This window comes from Rhipicephalus sanguineus, unplaced genomic scaffold (genome assembly GCF_013339695.2).
Source record: "Rhipicephalus sanguineus isolate Rsan-2018 unplaced genomic scaffold, BIME_Rsan_1.4 Seq348, whole genome shotgun sequence".
Lineage (NCBI taxonomy): Eukaryota > Metazoa > Arthropoda > Arachnida > Ixodida > Ixodidae > Rhipicephalus > Rhipicephalus sanguineus.
This window is the reverse complement of record NW_023615066.1, coordinates 38,008-59,759: the sequence shown is the minus strand read 5'-3', so window position 1 is coordinate 59,759 and position 21,752 is coordinate 38,008. Positions and strand designations below refer to the sequence as shown.

The 21,752-nt window shown below is 41.4% G+C and overlaps 1 protein-coding gene across 1 annotated transcript; it reads right to left on the bottom strand.

Moving 5' to 3' along the window:
• Nucleotides 1–747: 747 nt before the first annotated feature.
• LOC119377103 (phosphatidylinositol 3,4,5-trisphosphate 3-phosphatase and dual-specificity protein phosphatase PTEN-like) lies at nucleotides 748–21,477 on the bottom strand (the record flags this gene model as incomplete). The annotated part of the gene is made up of 5 exons (XM_037646704.1): nucleotides 21,349–21,477; nucleotides 19,130–19,240; nucleotides 11,584–11,668; nucleotides 9,395–9,439; nucleotides 748–967 (listed from the first exon to the last, which is right to left on the bottom strand). Coding segments are annotated over exons 1-5 (501 nt in total), but the record flags the coding sequence as incomplete, so codon positions are not given.
• Between the last annotated feature and the right edge of the window lie 275 nt (nucleotides 21,478–21,752).

The window sequence follows — 21,752 nt, the reverse complement described above, 5'->3', positions numbered from 1 at the left end:
CCTCTTGTGCATGGTCTTGTGCTTCCACAAAACGACGGCACAGTATATCCAGACATATTTTACACTTAATTTTTGCAATACTGTACTAGCGCATCCTTAAACACCGTGCAGGTAGCCATGAACATAATCTCATTTTTCCTAAAACTTGAGCAACATTTGTAAAATCGTAAAACAAGACAAGCATTGTAAATGTTAGAAGAAGTTTCAGAGAAAGAGACAGAGCAAATTTATTAGAAGGCAGAAGGTTCAAAGATTTGGCAGGTATGCTTGTGAATTAAATGTGACCTTCCACCTGCTCTAAACCAGGCGCAGGTAGCCTCCACATTGGTCCCCATATGATCAAATACGTTGAAACACTAGAAAAGAGACTGGAAAGCCTCAGAACACCCTGTGTGTTGTTTGTGAATTCTTTCAGGTACTGTTTGCAGTGCTTCCAGTCAACCACTACAATTTTGTTACTATGCTTTAATTATTGCTCATGATGCTGAAGGGGCCTAACAACTTGCAGCCATCATTATGTAACAGTAAAAGTATTTTGTGATATACTAAACGACGTTATATAAAATGCACAAGAAAACAGATAAAAGTAAATGAGTTCTATCAATACCATGATTCCGCAGCCTTAGAATGAAAGATTGAATGTTTTTCAGAAGCTTGGCGTTCAAGTCTTCAGCTAGAATAAATATGCATGTCATTACACAATACAATTCAGAAACACTGGCTTAAAAGCACACTGCACCATGTCACCAGAGAGACACATCCAACAAACAACAAAATACCACTCGCACGCACCTTGCCTGCTTTGCAGTGGATGACAGCAACATTGGCTGGGTGTTTGGACAGCCACTCCGCAACATCCTCACAGAAAGGCTTGATGAGGTCAATTTTCGGTGGGTTGTGGTCCTTGAATGGGTAGTGTGCCACTCTATTTTCAAACTTCTTAGCATCATACTGCCGCTCAGAGCACCTACAGCAGAAGGCAGGCCAAGGCTCTCAAGCAGTTGCACTTGAAGTACAAAGTGACTTACACAGGTACATTTTTTCCGACATCTATGTTGACTTCAGCAACACACAACCTGCACACACTTTTAACCTTGACATTAACAATGGCAGAACACAAACTTGTGCATGTTGCATATGCAGAAATACTTGCCAACTTTATCACATACATTCACGAGATAAATTCTGTTCATAATGGGCAAAAATGTCGATATAAATGTTCCATCCAGAAATTTTGGAAGGTGCAACTGTAGCAAAATAATGGTGATAGAGGATGGCAATTTATAAAAGCAAACAATAATTCACAACTATTTCACAAATCCTAGTCTACACTGCTCGTTTCGGCCTGCTTTTCTCCCACCGTGATATGCACTTCACATTCATACTAAGACCCTCCACCTAACAGCAGTTTCACATGATGAAAGACCAGACATTACTGGCAAAACCATTCTGAAAGGTACAAAAGGAGTAAAACAGCTACTTTGCTTTTATGCACGTTCCCCAACTTCTCTACTCTGCTAAGGGTAAGGAGGAAAGCAAAAGCTGGTGCTCTTGCTACTCAACACTGACCCTAGTAACAGTGACCGGCATGCAGCCAATGCCAGAGCTAATGCCCCTGTACTTTTCACCATGTATGCGCAGAAATTTCAATCTGCAAAAGGTGTCATACTACAGTGCATTGACATTGAAACCCACTGTAGCATAAGCATGGTATTCTGGAGAAATGCCAACATGAACGAGCTGACAGCAAAGCACTGACGGCCACTACAAGAACAATAGTACTACAGAGTCGCTAATGCTTTCATTCACGGCTGGATTGCTCTTTATCAAGCTTGGTTTCTAATTAGCCATAGAGTGAGATGTATGTTAGATTATCCACATATAATGCACAATTTACATAGGTATTACACACTCAGCAAAGAAATTAGGACCATGCTCATTACATTTGCTTAGTGAAGAGGATGTACAAGCAAGCACACGATACACACAGCAGAACCCCACTGTTATCTGTTAGCCCACTGTAATCTGCTACATGTGTGTAAATACAATCCAAAGCTCAAGCACTGTAGAGCACATTGCAAAATGCAAAAAGCTGCTGCAAGGCAAGTCAAATACATAAAGGTAATTCAAACAAGACGTTCAGACTAAGATGGAGGCTTGAACTGATGAAAAATCATTAAACAGGTAATGTTGCTGGAGACATTTCAATAAGTGGACTTGTCTTCATCCAGGCAGCAACCACCTTCCTTAGCAGTGTTTACGTAGAGTACTCACAGATGGAAACACGACATCGTTTTTTTTAGTATAACGACTACTATGAGCATTTGCTCATGATAACTGCGTCATGATGATGCAAATCTGGCTGCAGGTAATGTTCGCTCTGATGAAAGTATTCAAGTCAAAATTACCCTGATATGACCCGAACTGCAGACGCTTGAAATGAAAGTATGTGCATCACTTAGCCCTAAATTTTTGCATTTACTGTACTGTAGTCCTCTGGTCGAAATGTAGGCTCTAGTGACATTCCTTGTAGAACGATTTTTCATCACTGAAAGGGGGATACTGAAAAAAAAAAAAACTTTCGCAGCTCAGATTTTTAGCCCAAACAGAACCTTGGGTGCTGGAACTGGTTGACACAACCTTGTTTTCAGGCATAAACTAGCGCGAAATAATGAATTTAAACGCGTTTTTCACAAATTACCGTGCCGTGCACTAGAAGCAGTAATGTTTTCTTCGCCGGAAATCGGTATGCAAACCATGACTCCTGTTGCCAACACACATACGATGGTTGCACAGTCATATAGCCACAGCCAATGGTTACATGGGAGACCGGTGACATTGCGCTGCTGGTGCCACTGGTAGGCAAGTGCTAGCTGCCCGGCTCTGTTGCTGGCACACATGATGTCACAAACATCGATGCACAGCCCTGCGCATGCTGGCTGACAGCCACTGCGCGCTCACAATCCTCCAACAATACAGCCACCTGATTAAGGTTGTATGAAATAAACACTGTATCGGAACAGTCTCGTCTTCATAATCGAATTTCGGTGCTTCCCTCATTCTGATATTTTTGTTCAGTATCCCTTCAAAGTGAATTCAAAATTACAGCTTTAATTTCAGTATAATCAATATTTCAGTGCTATTTATACATTTATGCATAATTTCCAAACGTTCACAAAATTTTTTCTAGCTTTTCCCACTGAGTGAGTTCTGCTTTGATGTCCAGAAGTAAGGCTCTTTAGGTAATGTCGCATCTTGCTGAGTGACATACATCTACACAGGTGGTGGCAGGTCAAGCAATTATGTGAACTTGAGAATCTACAAAGCCCTGTCTCCAAGCCATGACAAGAGTGTTGTTCTTTAATGAATGTAATCCCATTGGGCACTTCTCACATAGTATAGATATTCTGCTGAATCACGCTGTTAAGTGCATCAAGTTCAACAAAAGAAGCTGAAACCACAGCTTAACAAAAAAGCTAGCTCTTCAATTGCTGATTGCAGACACTATAGTATCTGTAATCGGTGACTCTGTGTGTAAAACTGTGAGGAATACAATATACAATGAAGCATCAGTGCATCGAAGCAGGGCACTGCTTCATGCGTCAATGCTTCACGGGGACAGTGTTGCAAAAGTGCAAGAGACACTGCCCTTGCCACCAAAGATGCAATTTTCTGAGCAGCAGAGGAAGATTTTGTACCCAAAGCAAAAATGGGCTTCAATCTATAGAGCTGTCAACTAAAGCTAACAAATGATGCTCACTCCTATGCTGAGGAGCTTAGAAGCAGTGGTTGTGACAGGCAGTGCTGGTAATGAACGGAGAAAGGAAAAAAAAAATGAAGGACAATACAACCAAACCTCAACATCGAAAAGCATGTATATAATGTACAGTAGACTCCATTAAACAGAACCTGGAGAGACCAGGCAAATATGTTCCCTTCTAACAGGAGTTCCATTAACTGAGAGATGAATAGGGGTGTAGAATAAAAGTACAAAGCCAATCATATTAGACACAGCTGTTCCATTTAAGTAGCGATTCCGTTTAAGAGATTTCCGTTTACTGAGAGTCTACTGTCTATAACAGACAATTTGTTGGGTCAGTTGGTTCTGCATTACTTCAAAGAAAGACAAAGTAGCGCTTATCTTTGTCTCCATTTCTTGTGTCAGTTTCCTTTTGTTGCACTACCATCGTCAGTAATGTATTAAATGACTGGATATCACAAAGTAAATGAAAAATTGTCTTACCACTATTACTACAGTGCAACACATATATGTTTATCACGAAAAGGGGATATAATGAAGTTATTTTTGTCCGAGATGACACTTCCTTACAAACTGAATACAAAATATACTTTTGACAACATGCTTTTCGCTGCTTCCATGCCCTTGGGAGGTCACATCCAATGGGCATAAAAGCATCGAGAATACATTTAATCAAAATGGCAATTTTTTGTCTCTGCAAGTGGAAGCCAGTTATCACAGTCACTGGCAATAAATATGGTGAGCAGCAAAGAATGACAATTCACTTGATTCAATGTAAGCAATTTCCATATGGAGGAGACACCAGGAAGTCCTATACTATACCATGAGTAACATACACTGCATCCTAAAGATTGCTTAACATTATACACAAACACAATGTGCACTCATACTTGCATGCAAAGCTGTCATTACATAAGACTAAACATTCCCATTAAAAACAGCATTTTTCCCCCCACAGTTTACTACCAGCACACTACATGAAGAGTGCACTGACTGTAACTGCCTTTTCCAATAAACTACACTACCCTCAAACTCAACAAATCTCATCCAAACAAAGGTTTGCAAAAGAGCTGCAGCACAAATTTAAGAAATATCCAGGAAATCAAGCAAAGAACTGATTACAGGTTGCAGTTTATTTTTTCAAAGTTAAAAGTCAAAGGTGTAAAATATCATCAAAAGATTGCACAAAAAATTTGGGCTTTCGTCCCAACCTAGCACCTCTATGGCTGCAGATCTTGTACTGCCGACGCCCAAGTGGCGTTTCCCTTTCCCAATACATTATCTGCTGCTGGCTGCTCCAACAAGTATCAGCCCAGCAAGGGAAAAGCAGCAGACAAGCCACCCTTATCAATGTCACAACAAAGCTAAAACAAACAAAAAAGATTGTGCAAGACAATGAGCACCATGCTGGGGAAAAAAAGATAAGACTAACAGCAGGTGTTGAAATAGCAACGTAGCGCCATTAGCCATGACAAGCGCCTCATGTAGCAGTGTAACAACTTTGATACACGTAGGTGGTAGAATTAAACAATGTCCTACCTTCTTGATATTACTCGTTACAAAGTACAGATGTCTGGCACAAAACCAATTTTTGGTGTAATAAGGTTGTAAACCTTTCACAGCGAAAAATAGCAGTCTCAAAATTAAGCATTTCAGAATGAACATGCTTTCACAACAGCCTTCACTAAATGAAATTTTCACTTTAGCATGTCTACAAACACATGTACATTCTTTTTAAGATGTAGCGCAGTTATGATTGTTATACATCAAAACTTTCAAATTTAAAGATACACTAAAGGCAAATAACAATTTAGGCAACACTGATAGAATGATACTTAAAAACATCTAGAATGTTAACGTTATAGACAACAGCACTCTAGTAATCAAGGTCATTGGAGTGCATTGTAAAACGGAATAAAATGCTAGTCCTGCATTTCCATTCAATTCTCAGAGAAAATATCTTTGACGTTAGTCTAGGTAGTACACAAACTTGCATCCCAGGAAGTATTTCCCCTGAGTAACTGCCATCAAATTCAAAGGCTATGCTTTTAACTACTACAAACACGAGATTCAATAGCAGGAGCTGAACATGCATAATCATGACTGTCACATTTAATACCCATCACAGGGGCACCCATGAACTTCCTTGAACTCCATAAATGCAAAACTCCATAAGTTCCACCACAATGGAATTCTGCCCTTGTCACACAGTACTTTTACGAGCTTTGGATAATACTGCAGCCGCAAGGGAACTATTAGGCGCTGCCACGCCTACAATCGCATGCAGAATTTTACGCCTAATCATTGGCTCCAATCATACTTATCTTAATAAAATCCATAATTAATCTAAATCAAAGTGAGAAACTTCCGGCTATCATTAGGGAAACATGTACCTGCAAGTATGCTGACACTGTTGATAGCAATGTTGGCAGCGGCGCCTTGCAAGCAACATTGGACTAGACATAATCCAAGAATTTTTACACAACATATACAAGTCTCCAAAATCCAATACCCACAAAAACCAAAATTATGTTGCGTAAGCATGCACCAAAAAGTGAAGGTATGCACTTTGCAGTGTATGAGGTCAGTTTAGGGCTACATAGTGCCCCCTTCAATTCCAGGCCATGCAACTAAGCTGTTATGAAACTCCGTTGTAAGCTGCACATGTTCAAAACATGTGCAGCTCCCAAAAGAATTACGAACACGTGGTCACCTACCCAAATGTTAATACTAGATTATTTTTCGCAGCTACACTCAGCCAACCGGCACCTTACACCAAATTAAGATTGCACTTAATTTTGCACCACTTTTAACCCAAGTAAGGCACTAGAAGTTGTGAGTATTTCAAGGTATGGTACCAGCTAGCTCATTCAGTGTATAAGTAAGCGAAATTTTTATCAGCTTTATATGCATCAAACAGGTATGTGGACATGACAAGCACAAATTTATGCATGATAATAACATGTGCATCTATGCAAAATTAATTTTCAGTAAAGTATTCTAAAACTTCAGTAGAAAATGCGTAGAACTACAAGCACTAAGGCGAATTTCCTCACCTGTAACAACACACCCAAACTTTAAATAATACGAGTCATTGCAAGGTCTATTATGAAAAACTTAGGTGAAAAAAAAAAAAAGATCCACAGTGTTTGTTCAGTACAGCCTATAGTCCCCGCCCTCGTGTGCAATCTGTTCACTAACCCTGCTCAACAGCCAAGAAAGTGACAAATTACGTGAAAAGAAGACTAGTATAATAATTGCTAAGGTTTTATGTGCCACAACCACAATAAAATTATAAGGCACACCATAGTGGAGGACTCCCAATTAATTTCAACCACCTGGGGTTCTTTAAAGCACGCCCAAATCTCAGCAGACGGGTGTCCTTTGCGTTTAGCCTCCATCAAAATATGGCCGCTGAGGCCGGGAATCGAACCTGCACCCTTGAGCTAAGCAGTGAGACACCTCATATGCTAAGCTACCACGGCAGGTCATGGAGAAAATCTGTACACAAACTGTTTTGAAGTGATCCTACTTTTTGCAATTCGCGAAAATTTACTCAAAGCAACTAAAATCAAGACCTGATGTTCTCAAAGTGCGCATCTCTTGTCTGTGTACCAAGTGCATGCCCGTTTGCAATGCAATCCTGCAGGTAGGAAGTGCAGCAACAATCTATACCTTACAACTCAAGCTACTAGGGTTTCCATCAAGCCTTTTAAAAGTCAGCATAGCTTTATTCATATGCAAACCGTCAAGACTGGGCTCAAGCTGAATATACCAATTCTTTGTTAAATGGGGAACTTAAAACAAGCAATGTTAGCCAGAGAAGGCCTGTGAGCAAAATCCAAATTAAAGGGACTGACAACTAATTTTCATGGCACATGGTTTCTTTAGCGCAACAGAAAGCTTCCCGGTCTAAGTGTCTGATCACAGAATGGTAATGCGAAAAATGTGTGAAACATTTATAATCCAAATTTTTAGATCTGCAGCGACGCGATTGTGAAGTGATACACACAACAACACAACACATGCTGCAAACAGTGGGACGCGAGCGTGACAGTGGTTCGCATTTGCACTCTGCGGTTTGCTGCGCATGCATGCGCTTGCATTGCAGCTCAACATGTTCCACTAGTTGCCGGCAGCACGCTTCTCAGCATGAACTTCTTTCACTTCGTAAGCAGCACAAAATAAAACAGGGATGGATAATGATATACATACTGATATACATAATTTTGAGCCCTAATTATGGTGCACATAAAACCATCTAACTACGTACAGCAAACGGAACAACTCCATAGTACAGCATCAAGGCTCTTCCGCTAAGCTGCGCGACATACCGGTTTTTTATGACTCTTAAGCGCAATTTAAAAATATAATCCTATTCAAATCACGAAAAACATGCCTGAATGTGTCACTATAATTCACGGTCTTTTCATTTCCACCGGGATCTAATCGCACGTTCTGGCCAGTTGTCGGCCCTTTTAAGCCGCTCCCATCTCATTCACAAATATTCACTTTCAAGTGTCAGTTTAGTGTGCCGAAATAAATCAACTCAAGAAATGTATTCAATTTCGTACCGGCACTTTCAAAAAGTAGTCAAAAGCCTTCTATAGGCTTTTTTCCAACCTACTGCCACATGGCGAAATCCAGCCACAGCTGTAAATAATCAACACTTTGTGCAACATACATTCAGAACACCAGCAAAACATAATATATAAATTGTGTCCTAGGCTCACTAACTCCTATGTAATGTGATTTTTAGTGTGAAGCATTTTATAACTAAGCTGGGGTTTCAAGAGCATTTTTTGTCAGTTTTTGGTTCAGCGCAAAAAAAAAATTCCAGCTAAAATTCTGAAAAAAATATATGTAACTTAAAATATACAAGCTATCTACTGTACTTATGTCCGACTGTAACTATCTACTATATTTACTTGCATACCATCAGCACTGACTATTGTTCACTATGGATTGTTATAACATTGCAATAAAATAATACACTGACTACTATGTGTCTGCTTCACTACACTAAGACTTTGTAAACCTCGACAGTTCCCTTTAAAGGAAATTTGCCGTAAATTTCCTTATTTTCCTGTGGGGGCTAACACTTCCTATCCTCAATGAGCAGTTCCTAATAACTGTGCTTGATCAATCTGATGACTACTTTCCACTGTTGCTGTTTAATTGGGATTAAGTCCTAACTACATAACTGCGCATAACTGCAACCATGCCGGTATCTAGAAAACATTGTTTGACAATCCTTTATTCTGGACTAACATTACAGTATTATTATTATCAATATTTGAAAAACTTTCCTTTAATACTTCCACCAGCAATTATCCTTTCTACAACCAACTACATCAACTCTGACACTGTGGCCACTGACGAAACCCCTTGCAGCAGCCACTTGCTGCTACTTCAATCTAGAATGAGATGTGAGCGTAGGCCCTCAGGGGCATCCATGTGCCATATTCTGAAACAGTCTCATTCACATCTATTCACACGCATGCTATGGAATGACACACCCTATGAACCAATGCACACATTTTGAGCATGAAAAGCTGCTTGCTAAACAAAACAACAGAAGTATCATTCAATTCTTAGAACCAGCAAAAAAGAAATTTTAAAAAGAACACTCACAGGTTGTATATTTTGTAGTGGCCTTTGTGCTTCTTTTCAAGAAACCTGCGGAATGGCAAGCAGGGAGTGAGACGAAACAAGAAGATGCATAATGCAGTGCCTTGAGCAATATAAGAAGCTGCCGTGAGAATGGTGGGTGGCACACATATTAGTCTAATCTTCAAGCCTGTAGCTTTGAACAGCCTTCACATTATAAAAAATAAACTATTTCTTAATTTTCAAACAAACTTCTAAACACGTGAAGCACACACAATCCTTCCAGATCTTTACATTTAAAGCTGAATACATTGTTGAAAACGGTACACAGATTTGCAAAGCTAGGAAGTCTGTTGAATGCAGGACGGGTTCAGCGAACATTTACTGCTCATCATGCCCATGCAGGCTGAGCCAACGTTTCTAGAACCAGTTCAGTTTCGCAGCTCCCCATAGACACTTGCTCTCCGAAGTGGACGCGATGGCCGACGCAAGAACTAGCGGCGCTGCAGTTCCGTCTTGCATCATGCCTCACGCATCGTCTGCTACAACACCCATGTGACCTATCGTCGCTGCGGCTTTCGACGGCCGTGACAGCCGAGATTCCAACATTTAAAATTTTTCAATAACCTCGACTGTTTCAAAATGAGATTATTTCACAAGCTATGCTCTGTAAACATCAAATGATAATCAAACGTGCTCATTATTATAATAATGGTACAATCTCACACATCTAGCTGTCCTCTCGCACGAATATTCCATTGCCGTCAACCCGTATTTAGCCACCACTGTGGAACAGTGGTTATGGTGCTCGGCTGCTGACCTGAAGGTTGTGGTATCGATCACGACTACGGCGGTCGCATTTTTTCCACGGAGGCGAAAATTACACTGGCTCGTGTACTTAGATTTGTGATCCTAAGCAAGTGTTAAAACAGAGGATCGTTGTTAATTTTCGGGCGAATCAATTACGATTTCTTGAGAAAGGCGTACAACCCGAGCTACGGTTGATCAAGCTACGTGATTTGTATTCCCTGAGCTCGGTTAGGCGACTTGTAGCAAAGTTAGTCTTCACGATTCTGGTGGGATCGGTGTTCAGAAGATATCTCTTGCAAGTCCCTGCCCTGATTCAAAGAAGTGATGACCAGTGTTCGTTTCCGAGCCCCTCGTGCAACACATGCATAAAGATGGCATTCTTCAGCTTTGTCCCTTTCACATGCGCTAAATCGAAAGAACTGCTTACCAAGCGATCCCCGTTCACAAACAATCACGCACAGAGCACGGAGAAAGCGAGCACAGAGAAACGCACAACGCGTCACAGGAGGCCTCGCCTCGCACGTCTGAGATCGCTGTGGCAGGTGCGTCGCCTTCGCGATTAGCTTCGGCAACGCGCCATTGAGAGCAACGGTGCGTTGCCGTATCCGATCCTGGGGGCCACGGCAAGTGAAGCAAAATGGAACAACAGCGCCGAACATTCACGTGTCAGCCACGTGTGCCGGCACGCGAGTGGAGCTACAAAACTGCATTGGTTCTAAAAACGCTGGGCTGAGCCACCACATTTGGAGCTCCCATTGACACTAACGCCAGATTTCTTGCTAACTGTTCGTAGGAAGCAGTGCTCTATGTGGCCTAGCGATTCGAAGGCACGTTACACAAACTAAGCTAACATTACAGAAATTACCAGCCGCTATTTCATATCTAATCCCTTCCAATTCTCAGAGGAAATTCACTTGACATTGTGGCCACACTAGTAGGTACCTGTTCTTGAAATCGAGAGTATAACGGAAGCCCATCTGGCAGGGATGAAACTTTAAAAGAAGGGATCCTGACACCGACCAAAACGATTTTAAAAAACAAGTTAGCACATTTTGTGAAACAAATGTTCACAAACTTTTGGATAGTGAACATGGCTCCCGTGGGGGGAGCCGAAACGTTAATACATTTGTTTTATAAAATAATTTTGGTCGGTGTCCGGATCCCTTCTTTTAATACCTGTTCTTCATCAGTGTTGGGCACTCATGGAAGTTTTTAACGCCACATTGAAAGCCCCTTTCAACGGCTGTTCCATCAAATGTGCAATCGTGAATGACAAAGAAGGAACAAAGCAGCATTTTTCATGTGCACATGAATGGTGGTAATGTATATTCAGAGCGTCACTTCTCGATACTTTCAGAAAAAGCAAAACAGAACAGTAGGACAATGAGACAGATACGACTTACTTTTGCACATCATCCATGTGGTTGCGGAAGACCCCTTCCAGCTTTTCAGCCGGGAAGCCCATGGCGATGATATTGTCACTAATGTCTGTGGTGAAATGAAGGTCAAGGCACAAACACGCGGACTTTCGCATTGTCAGTAAAATTCAACTTGCAACAGTAAATATGTTAGCGGAAAGCATTAATTGCGATGAAGTGCGATGAAATGCGCTGTCCGACCGCGCCCGTTCTCTCCGCTCGCGCCCGTGAAGGCGAAAACTGCGCGAACTGTGAGGAATGCTAGGCGCTTGCGAAGCAGATGTGCGCTAGCGCCCCCTACCGTTTGCTCTGGCGAGGGCGCTTGTGTTCCATTGGCAGACTTCCCTCAGATGCTCTCCAAGGAGTGGAGTGCTCCGGCGTAGAGTTCGTCGGCCACTCTGAATCCGCCAATGGAATTCACCATATAATTTACCCTTCTCTCTCAAGCAAAGGAACTTTCACCGATTTCGGCCAGACAGTTATCTCAGAAAAGCATCTAGGCATAGTGTTGCGTGTATCTGAATAGGAAAACAGGAGTTCCCCCTGAGCTAGAGCTTATTTAAGCAACATCTTAACACTTTCGTGACCGCGGAAAAATCGGTTGTTTTTGGCTAGTCCAGGAAATATTTTTTTCCTGCCACAGAATATAATTGATGCTAAAGTGTAGGGTATCAAATGATAAAGGAAGAATTGGTCTTTCCAACAGTATTAATTTCAAACAACGGATTTATTTTGAATATAATAAAAAAAATTATCGAACAAAGAAAAATGCATCAAAAAGAAAGAAAGATTCATAAAAACATGAATGCTACTCTGCAAAGATTAAACATTAAAAAAAAATCGAAATATACGTTTTGAACGCAAAGCCCTCTTAGAATAATAGTGGAAATATAAGCTCTGTAAGTACGAAGATTACTTACATAAATACAAGAATATAGGCACTAGTGCCTATCATGCCACCGCGCGATGCAGGTTCTCGACGCGGTGAAACAACGGCTGGCTGCGCATGTTTCGGGAAAAAAAAATTTTTTTTTCAGTTCAACTTTCCTAGTATAGTTTGCAGTTTTGGTATTTTTCAATTTTCCTGTGTATTTGTTGAAATGAACAGTGTGGCCTGTTCCAAATCTGCAAAAATTCATAACTGTACCCTCATTTGACCTCTTTCTCGCTCATATACTGCCGAATACCATACCAACCTCCACATTTCACCATTTTTTCATCCACTGAAAGGTTCCGACGGGGTTCAAAGATAGCGTAGAAAAATCGTTCATGTGTTGCAATGGAGAAGACACGTGGTGAAGATTCTCGTGGGATGCGACGGTCGTCTTCTTCAGATCAGAGACACTCAAGAAGCCTTGAACCTTTTCCGTGGCATCACTGACGGTTGACGAAGGCTTGGAAATATGCGTCGTCGACACCAACACCAATGCAAGCGCGGGACTTCATCGATTACCATGTACACATGGAGTGAGACGAACTTGCTCAACTTCTCTTCAGTAACCTCCCTCCATGGATCCGTCCCTCTCGCTGTATGTTGGCTTTTCAAAAGTATGCATCCACGCATACTTATCTGTGTGGTTGCATATCTCTCTGATGACTTCTGCGGTAAAAAACAACCCAAAGACGCTGCCGCGCAGCACACCGGAGCATTGGGTCAAAGTCCGCTCCGCGCCGTCTTCGCGAAGAGAACTGCGCTCTTTCTGCAGCCGGCGCCAAATGTTCCCACCCGAATGAAGTTAACACCTTGCAGATAAGAGCTGTTATTTTTAGAACGCACCGGATACGTTTACATCGATGCACGGCAGCGATAGAACGACCTGAGGAGAAAACGAAACTTACCGGCGGATAGCTGCTGATGTTCCGGGGAGGTTTGACGGACTTTCGCCGTCCGTACTGAAGCCTGGCGAATCGAAGTCGTCTTCCGTGTCTGTGGTGCTACCATCATCCATAGATTCCCGTTCATATTAATCGGAATCCGTCGAAATTCACAGTTTCTGTGGAGCACCCGCGAGCGGCGTTGACGCGAAGTCTGAAACGAGCGCTCACCTACCCGACTGCGAACGAGCTTTAAAAATCTCCCCGCAGTGGAAAAAACAAACTCGCAAATAAAACTGACAAAAAACATGTTATTTTATGCTTTGTATTGCGTTAGCTGTCCAGAACCGCTCAGAGAGTGCCAAGACTTGATCTTGAAGTCATCGATAACATACTATCAATGGGAATAGGTGCGGTCACGAAAGTGTTAAAGGACAAATGTAACAAAATTTCCCTTTGGCTTAATTGGTTACAAACTAGCAGTATGTATATGCTACTGGAAAATCGTCTAAGGCTCAGAACTGTGAAACTTACTTAAAACTTTTTAAATAGTGCCTAAACGAACGGCATGTACACCTATTTGTGAGTGCCTATGACTGATTTCCCAGTTTGTTTCCATCTATAGTCGGATACAACTTTAGAAGTCAGCAGCATTTCCTCCTCAAAGGCGAATGAACACATCACGTCATGAGCAGGACGGCTGGTGGCTCTACCTTCGGAGAACATCGGCGCGTGCATGAGCGGGACTATTTCTTTAGTCGCGAAGGCGATCGGCTGCCGCGCTTCGGTCGTCTGGGCGGGGCCTCTCCTGACTTCTTAAGTTGTATCCAACTATAGATTATTCAGCATGCCACTTTTTGCATGCCGCTTTCAGCATGATTATCCCGTACATAACACCAAGGAAACATGTGGTCACTTCTGCCAAGTGGTAAAGATGGAACTTGTAAAATTTTCAGTGTCTTAAAATTTAAGATCGTTTGCTAGCTTTTATTGGTGAATCTACTTGTATTTAGAACACTAGTTAGCTAGCTCTCTCCTGAGCTTGCTAACTGGAATGTAGTTAATATTTAATTTTTTTGGATACCATGGCACTAAGATAAACACAATGTGGTGTCCTGCATAGCCTCCTCAGGCAGCCAAGCAAAACAGGACTTATTGCGTGTGAATTCCCCCACAAGCTTGCAGGGGTGCTATCGCAGAGCAATGCCTTTCCCAATGCAATGCTTTTCGCACTTGCTCATTGCTCTGACTAACAGGCAGATGGTTTTCACACTTGATCACTGGTCAGACTGACGTTCTGCCCGTTGGTCTGGCTAATGAGCAAGCGCGAAAAGCATAAAAGGCATTAGCATCAGAAAAAGATCGCTCCACAAAAGCACCCCAGGAAGCATGTAGTCTGGCATAATTGATGAGCCCATGCAGCACATCAATGCTCATTCATCATAAAAGCTTAACCAGCATGACCCGCAAACAATGTGGATTTCACAGGTTTTGCCAACAATCTCATTATAGCAACATTACAGCCAGCACTCATGGCACAGTTCAGTGCAATGTGCTTTACATACGGTTGCCATTAATTATATGCTTTACAAATGCAATGGGGTTGCCTCTAATTCATGTACCACTGCCATCAATGAGTGTACCAAGCATGAAATATCAGTGTGCTAGTATCCCACAATGAAAGTCATCTGTCAGAAGCTTAAAGGCCTGCCTCTCTTAATGCCGAGATTTCTACAGAACACCATGTGCTGGGTCTTCTGTGTTTTCTAATGGCACCTTAAGTCTGTGAAGAGTAAGAACTGCCCTTCTCAATCTAAGCACCTTTAGGATGCAAGCAAAGCACTCTGAAGAAACAGAAGGCCCAGTACATTAGTGGTCTCAAAGTGACATGAGGCATCACAGCTTGTGTGTAGTACATAGCCCACCATGAGGAGCACAGAAGCATGTTTTGGGATTCATGGCACCATATCCGGAGGCTTTGTCAACTGAGGCAAAAGGAGTGCAAGTAAATGAAAGAGTAGCACAGGCCACATGTTTGAGACTCCTTTACGCCTAGGAAGGTAATGCAGGATACATGTTTGAGACATAGTTACTGCAACTGTTGTTTTCCAGCAACAGTTGCAGCAACACATGAAGTACGCATAAACCACTGACGCAGTATGAATACCCCAACTCCACAATCAAAAGTGCACACACATACACTCATGCCCCCACACCCTCCCCCCCTCACACTAACAATGCGCATAAGGCATAGTGCATAGTAAAAACGTATAGCGGGTGTATTTGCATAATTAGTAGGGGTGCGCGAATATTCGAGTTTTGAATTCGAATCGAATATTACCTAATCGAATAATTCGATTAGTTATTTTAATCTAGTAGCTAGTATTCGAAGTTTCGAATAATTCGACAGGACGAATATCTAAAACGCGACAAAGGTCAATGGTGCAACTTGGTTAGGGTGACGTGGCTAAAACTAACACTAACCTTGTTACAGTCAGCCTTTCGTTAAAACTTTCAGTGATATTCTGCTTCAAAGGTGAGCGCATGTTTATTTTAAAGGAGATTATGTCATTTCTGCAAGTAAAAAAACACACGCGAGAACTGTCAAGGCCTTCACAACTTCGCTTCCGAAACGAAAGCACGGACTTGCGTACTTCAGTCGAGTATGCCGCAAGCACCGCAATACGTCCCTACTTTGACTCGCAAAACCCTCGCTGATTGGCTTCACATGGAAAAATTTTGTTCACGCTACGTCACTGCCGCACCACACCACACGTTCAGAAACGTCCATCGTTCCGGCGCGCAGTTAAAACGCTGCTGGGAACGGGCGCCCAAAGGTTTTGGGGCCCTCAGCACTCACGACAATGTATCACAAAATTACCGTTATTGTTTCTTTCAATTTTCCATAAAAATTTTGGTATTTGATATTCGATTCGATGTTCGATATTTTAGGCCCCTATTCGATTCGAGATTAAATTTCACTATTCGCACACCTCTAATAATTAGTACATAGAACAACTTGCACCATGCCAATCTTATCAAATCCCTAGATTAAAATAAGTTACACAGCATACACAGAGCAGTTGTGAAAGACCAGGACAAGAGGCAGAAAAACCTTAATTCACAATGTCCGCTGGTAATGCAACATTTAAAACAGCCAGCATTCCTTCATTGTAGAAAACATGCAATGGCACATTGAATATTTTAATGTATTGGGCACCAAACCACAGCACCCAGAAAGGTCATGTCCAGCATGAAAATGTCAGTTAGCCAATACAACAAAGGAACTCTTACATATATACACTGACCTTATCAGCTTTTGTGCCAAATGGCCCATTCTGATAGCCAGATAAGCTGATATGGACCAGCACCTTAAAGAACACCTACATGCAGGGCTCCAATGTGCCTCTCAAACCAAGATGCACTCAAAATGGCTCAATAAGCACACCAGAAAACAGCTGCAAGTCACTGCCTTGGAGTGTTTTATGTCATGACAAAAAGGTGCCACCTGAAAACACATAACAGATATGGATGCTGTTGATACTTTTTACCTAGCACTATTTTAAGCACTAGCGCTATATTTAAGTGATTATAGCAATGCTAAACCGGTAAGCACAGTACAGACTGTGAAAACATCTGCACAGTAAGCACAATGCACACACCCCTCTCAGCTGGTAAAAAGTGAACTGTGCTGGAACTTGCAAGCATTTAGACACTTCCTTTTGTACCTATAAGCGTTATTTCTAAACAACAAAATGTTCCACACAAACTCAGAACCAAACCTTGTGAATGCAGACCCCCTAATCTTGCAGTAAAGAAGACACATAGTTTTCATATGGTATTTTCATCTCCCAGCTTCTGTCTTTGCATCTTAAAAGAATAGCGACACGATTTCAATTTTGTGGAAAGTCTGCCGACAGCTTCTATGATGTAAAACAACAACACTTTGCAAGCGCAAAGGTTCAAAAACATAGGCCGCTTACATAGCATCTACAAGTATGTTCTCCACGATTTAAACAGTATGGACAAATAAACAATGGGAGAACTGGGAGAAATTTAAAGGGATGGAAGGCTACTTAAGTACTGTGAAACTGTCAAACTGAAGCGTGATGATCGAAGACCAGAGGGCGTAAATAGTGAGTGCCACCTGTACTTTGATGGGATAGTTAGTTTTATGCATAGTAAGCATGCATGAAAACATGAGGGCATAGTAACATATCGGCTATGTGCAGGCACTGGTAATATGGCTTGATATCCACAACTTAGTTCTAGCAATAAATGAAGCATAAATATGGGCAAGTCTTTAAAGGCCAGTGTTTACTTTGCTTGCAGTCGAGAGCAGCACAACAGTGACGCAACTCCCAAGGAAGCATTTTGACATGCTGAGTAAACTGGGCTCACATACAGTAAGACTACTTGCTGTCATCAAAATAGACAATTAGAACGCCTCTGTTTCATAATATTAGCACTTTGCCCACACTCATGCACAGTGTTCTACCAAAAGTTGTTTATGAAGTGAAAGCAAAATTCTATAGGCTCTATAAACTTGTAGAGAACAGTAAGTAATTATTGACAAGCAAATTTAGCAAAATTCACATTAAATCAGTATAGTGAACACTGCAATAACCACTGCAGCAAAAGCCAAATGAAAAGCACTCATTAATTTTGGTAGGGTTCGCTTAGGAGAGCTAGTAACCGTTAGAGCTAGTGCCTTCTACTCCATGTTATGATGCTATGTGTGTTTGTTGTCATCAAGAACATTGAGCTTGTGTCCAATGCCTGTTCCTTGTTGTACTTGATACCTTATTGTACTTCCTTATTGTACTTGATACCTGTAAACATGACGTTACCAATCATGTACTGTGTAACCGCCCTTCTGCAATACCCTATGGCGCTCAGGGTACTGTGATAAATAAATAAATAAATAAATAAATAAATAAATAAATAAATAAATAAATAAATAAATAAAGCATGAACTGTGCACATGGACGCTAGTCACATTATTGATGAGTGAACACTCTGTGTGAGAGCTACAAACTCCAGATTTCTTTAATAACATACACAAGCATCATGTCATAACTTAAGAAGTTGCTTCCAAAAAATTCTTATTACTGTAGTGATTAGGGCAATCTGAGTCTGTGATTTTGCTACAGAATAAAAGTCCCATCTATCTTTTTATATATGTGTGCTACAACAGCCAACGTGTGACCAAGTTACAGCACCATCATTTGCTAATAAGCCCTTACTTCATGGATTTTTTTTTTTTCCTATCAAATTAAGAAGGCTTTTTGTTAAACTTTTTGTTAAAATTCAGGTTTGCATATGCATATGCAAACCTGAATTTTCTAAAGAAATGTGTCATTTTGATTTTGCAAGCCAAACAAACCCGCTTTTTTTTTTCTGCGCTGCTTTCAAAAGTACAAATTTTGGAAAAGCGTTCTCTGGCGAGCTGCCAGCATGAATATTTAAAAATATTTCCACAGTTATAGCCACTGTGTATTTCCCTGCTAGACAACAGACACATTCAGGGTCAATATATGCACAATTTCCTTTCATATTGACTGCATTATGTTTCAATAAATTGTTCTATGTGTGACATAACACATTGTGCAATATGGTGTTACATTATTGACAGTCAATGTAAATGAAAAGTGCTATGTAACAGAAGTGAATACAATTATGAAACATAAAACTGAAAGAAGACAGTAAAGGATACAGGATAAATCCAAGTCGAAGTCCTCATCCTGGTATCGCTTCTTGTTCTTGCTTACAACCTGCTTGATGCGCGCAGTCATGGTCATCCTAGACCAACATGGGGAGAGCCACCCTGCACAGTGAGTGCCAAAATACTTCTCAGGAACAATTTTCTTTTAAAAATCATGATCACCAGATAGACCCCTCAGTCTATCCATGAGCAATCACAAATGACATTGGCTTGCGATGTGGCTGATTCAATGACAACTGAGCACATCTGATTGATGACAACTGAGGACATCACGACTGAGCACATACTGATTCGATGACAAGTGAACTGACAGAGCTAATCTACATGGTATATCCACATATCCGGTTGAGCAATAACTCAGCCATACATAATTACATTGCCAAGTCCTGATCACTTGATTCAACCACGAGGATGAGCAGAAAGGATCGAACATATAAAGCAGTGACCTACGTACACAATTCGGGTAAACAATGCTGGTGTACAAAAGCTGACTGCAAGTTACAAGCAAAAAGCAGCACAAGTCATTTATGGGTCAAACCAGTGAATTATATTCGATGATTCTGACTGACAATTATGCACCACACACACTACGAGTTCATGTTATGCCAAGCACTTTGCAGAGGACTGTTGATCCACCATCATTTGAAGCATATAGTTACAGTAGCTAGAAAAAAGCTTAGGGTTCTGCAAAGCGTTGCTAGATGCAAAAAACAATTGTGAGTGCTGTGGTGGAGTACTGCACAGGTCACATCATTAGTCTCAATGTTTATGCAGTAAGTCATTCACAAGCTATACAAATGCTAACACTTCAAAAATAGGGTGGACAGACAATGTGAGACACCAATGCAGTGGTATTGCAATGACAAAAGCAATGTGTGATGCTTGTTCAAGGAAAGAATGGCAAAGATGTAAGCAAAGAAAAGTCACATATATGTGGCAAATAGGACTGGCCAAAAATGATCACACACCCTGTGACCAAAATAGACATTTAGAAAAATCAAGATGTTAGATATCATGCACTATGCTATCAAGAAGTCTGCGTGCTTTAGGGACACCTACTAGCCAATGCTACATGGACATGTTTTATGTTACTGAATACAATGTTGCATTATGCATAATCCAGTTGCATTTGCTGCTACTACATTATTAGCCAAAATTAAACCAAGCTACACAGTGACACACCAAAATAAAAAAAAAATGGGTATAAATCTCAATAATGTTTTGCATCAGAAAATGTTAGTGGAAAAGTCACAAGAGCTGAACAAAAAGAAAGCATTAAATGTACATTGTGTTCCTGTGTGCCTGGACCTCAAACAATATGTAATTTTAGCATCAAAAACAAAGCCAGGGCCCACAAACAAAGCACTTTCGCATTTTAACACCTAAGGATGCATCAATATTTTGAGCAAGGATACACAGTCAAGAAATACAGAACTACACAAGGTGTAGAAGAATGAAAAATAATGTTAATTATAACGTGAACTACATGGTAAAAAAGAGATCTTGCCCTCACGAGAGCGCACACTTTTCGCGAAGTCACAGCAGTGCAAGAAAACAAAGAGCTCATAGAACCAGCTTTTAAAAAAAAAAGTTTAAGTCTGTAGTTTCACGAGCCGAAACAGCGATCTGGTTACCAGACACGCCGTAATGAGGCACTCCGAATAAATTGTGGACAGTAGGAGCTCTTTAACGAGGCACGCAATGCACGGTAAGCGAGCGTTTTGGTATTCCACCTCCAATGGAATGCGGCTGGTATCGAACTAGCGACCTCGTGCTGGGCAACAACGCATAGCCACTGGGCTACCGCGACGGGAAAAAAACTGCCTAAAGAGATTTCACTTGCGAAAAAGGTGTTCGCCTCGTGAATTAATTTAGTATCCTTTTATGCGCATAGCTTAAACTGCTCGTGCTAAGATTTAATCGGCGTACAACCAATGAGCCAAGAAGAAAAGTTAATGAGCCTAGAAAACTTTTACTGACGGGCTAAAGACATGTTCAATAGCAAACCTCGCGATCACATCCTGCGCCAACCACTTCTTCGCATTCAACAGTATGAGCTATTATATGCGAAGACAACTTTCGAACACAAGTTCGCTGTACACCCACTTGTAGCGTGCAATATTGTAAAACGTGTACTAATTCACTGCGCTAATACACTGACAGTTGCTAAGAAACGAAAACGTAAATAAATGTCACTTGTTAACACATACGGCAGCCAAACCATTCTTTAAACTTGTTCGTGGAACTCATACTGGCAACGCAAGCGCACGAATTTACTTCGAGTGAACTGAAATGCCGCGCGCTGCCTCAATGACCGCTGCCGAAAAAGAAGAAACACGCGCACAGACAGCATGCGCAGAAGTCACGAGCCCACTGCTACGATTTTAATCGCATTTAGCGCGCAAATCGGCACTTGCTTTCCTTTACTCACGACTGCGCAAACTCGGCAGTAAGTGATCATTCAGAAACCTTAACAAGAAGGTTATTGCTACCAAATGACGAATCCGTTTCAGTCGCAGCAACAATGACGCTACCTGCGCTGCTCGGCAGCAGAAATGCGGTGCTGCACGGCCAAAATCGCTCGTCTTCGGCCACGATCAAGAAACAAAAAAGG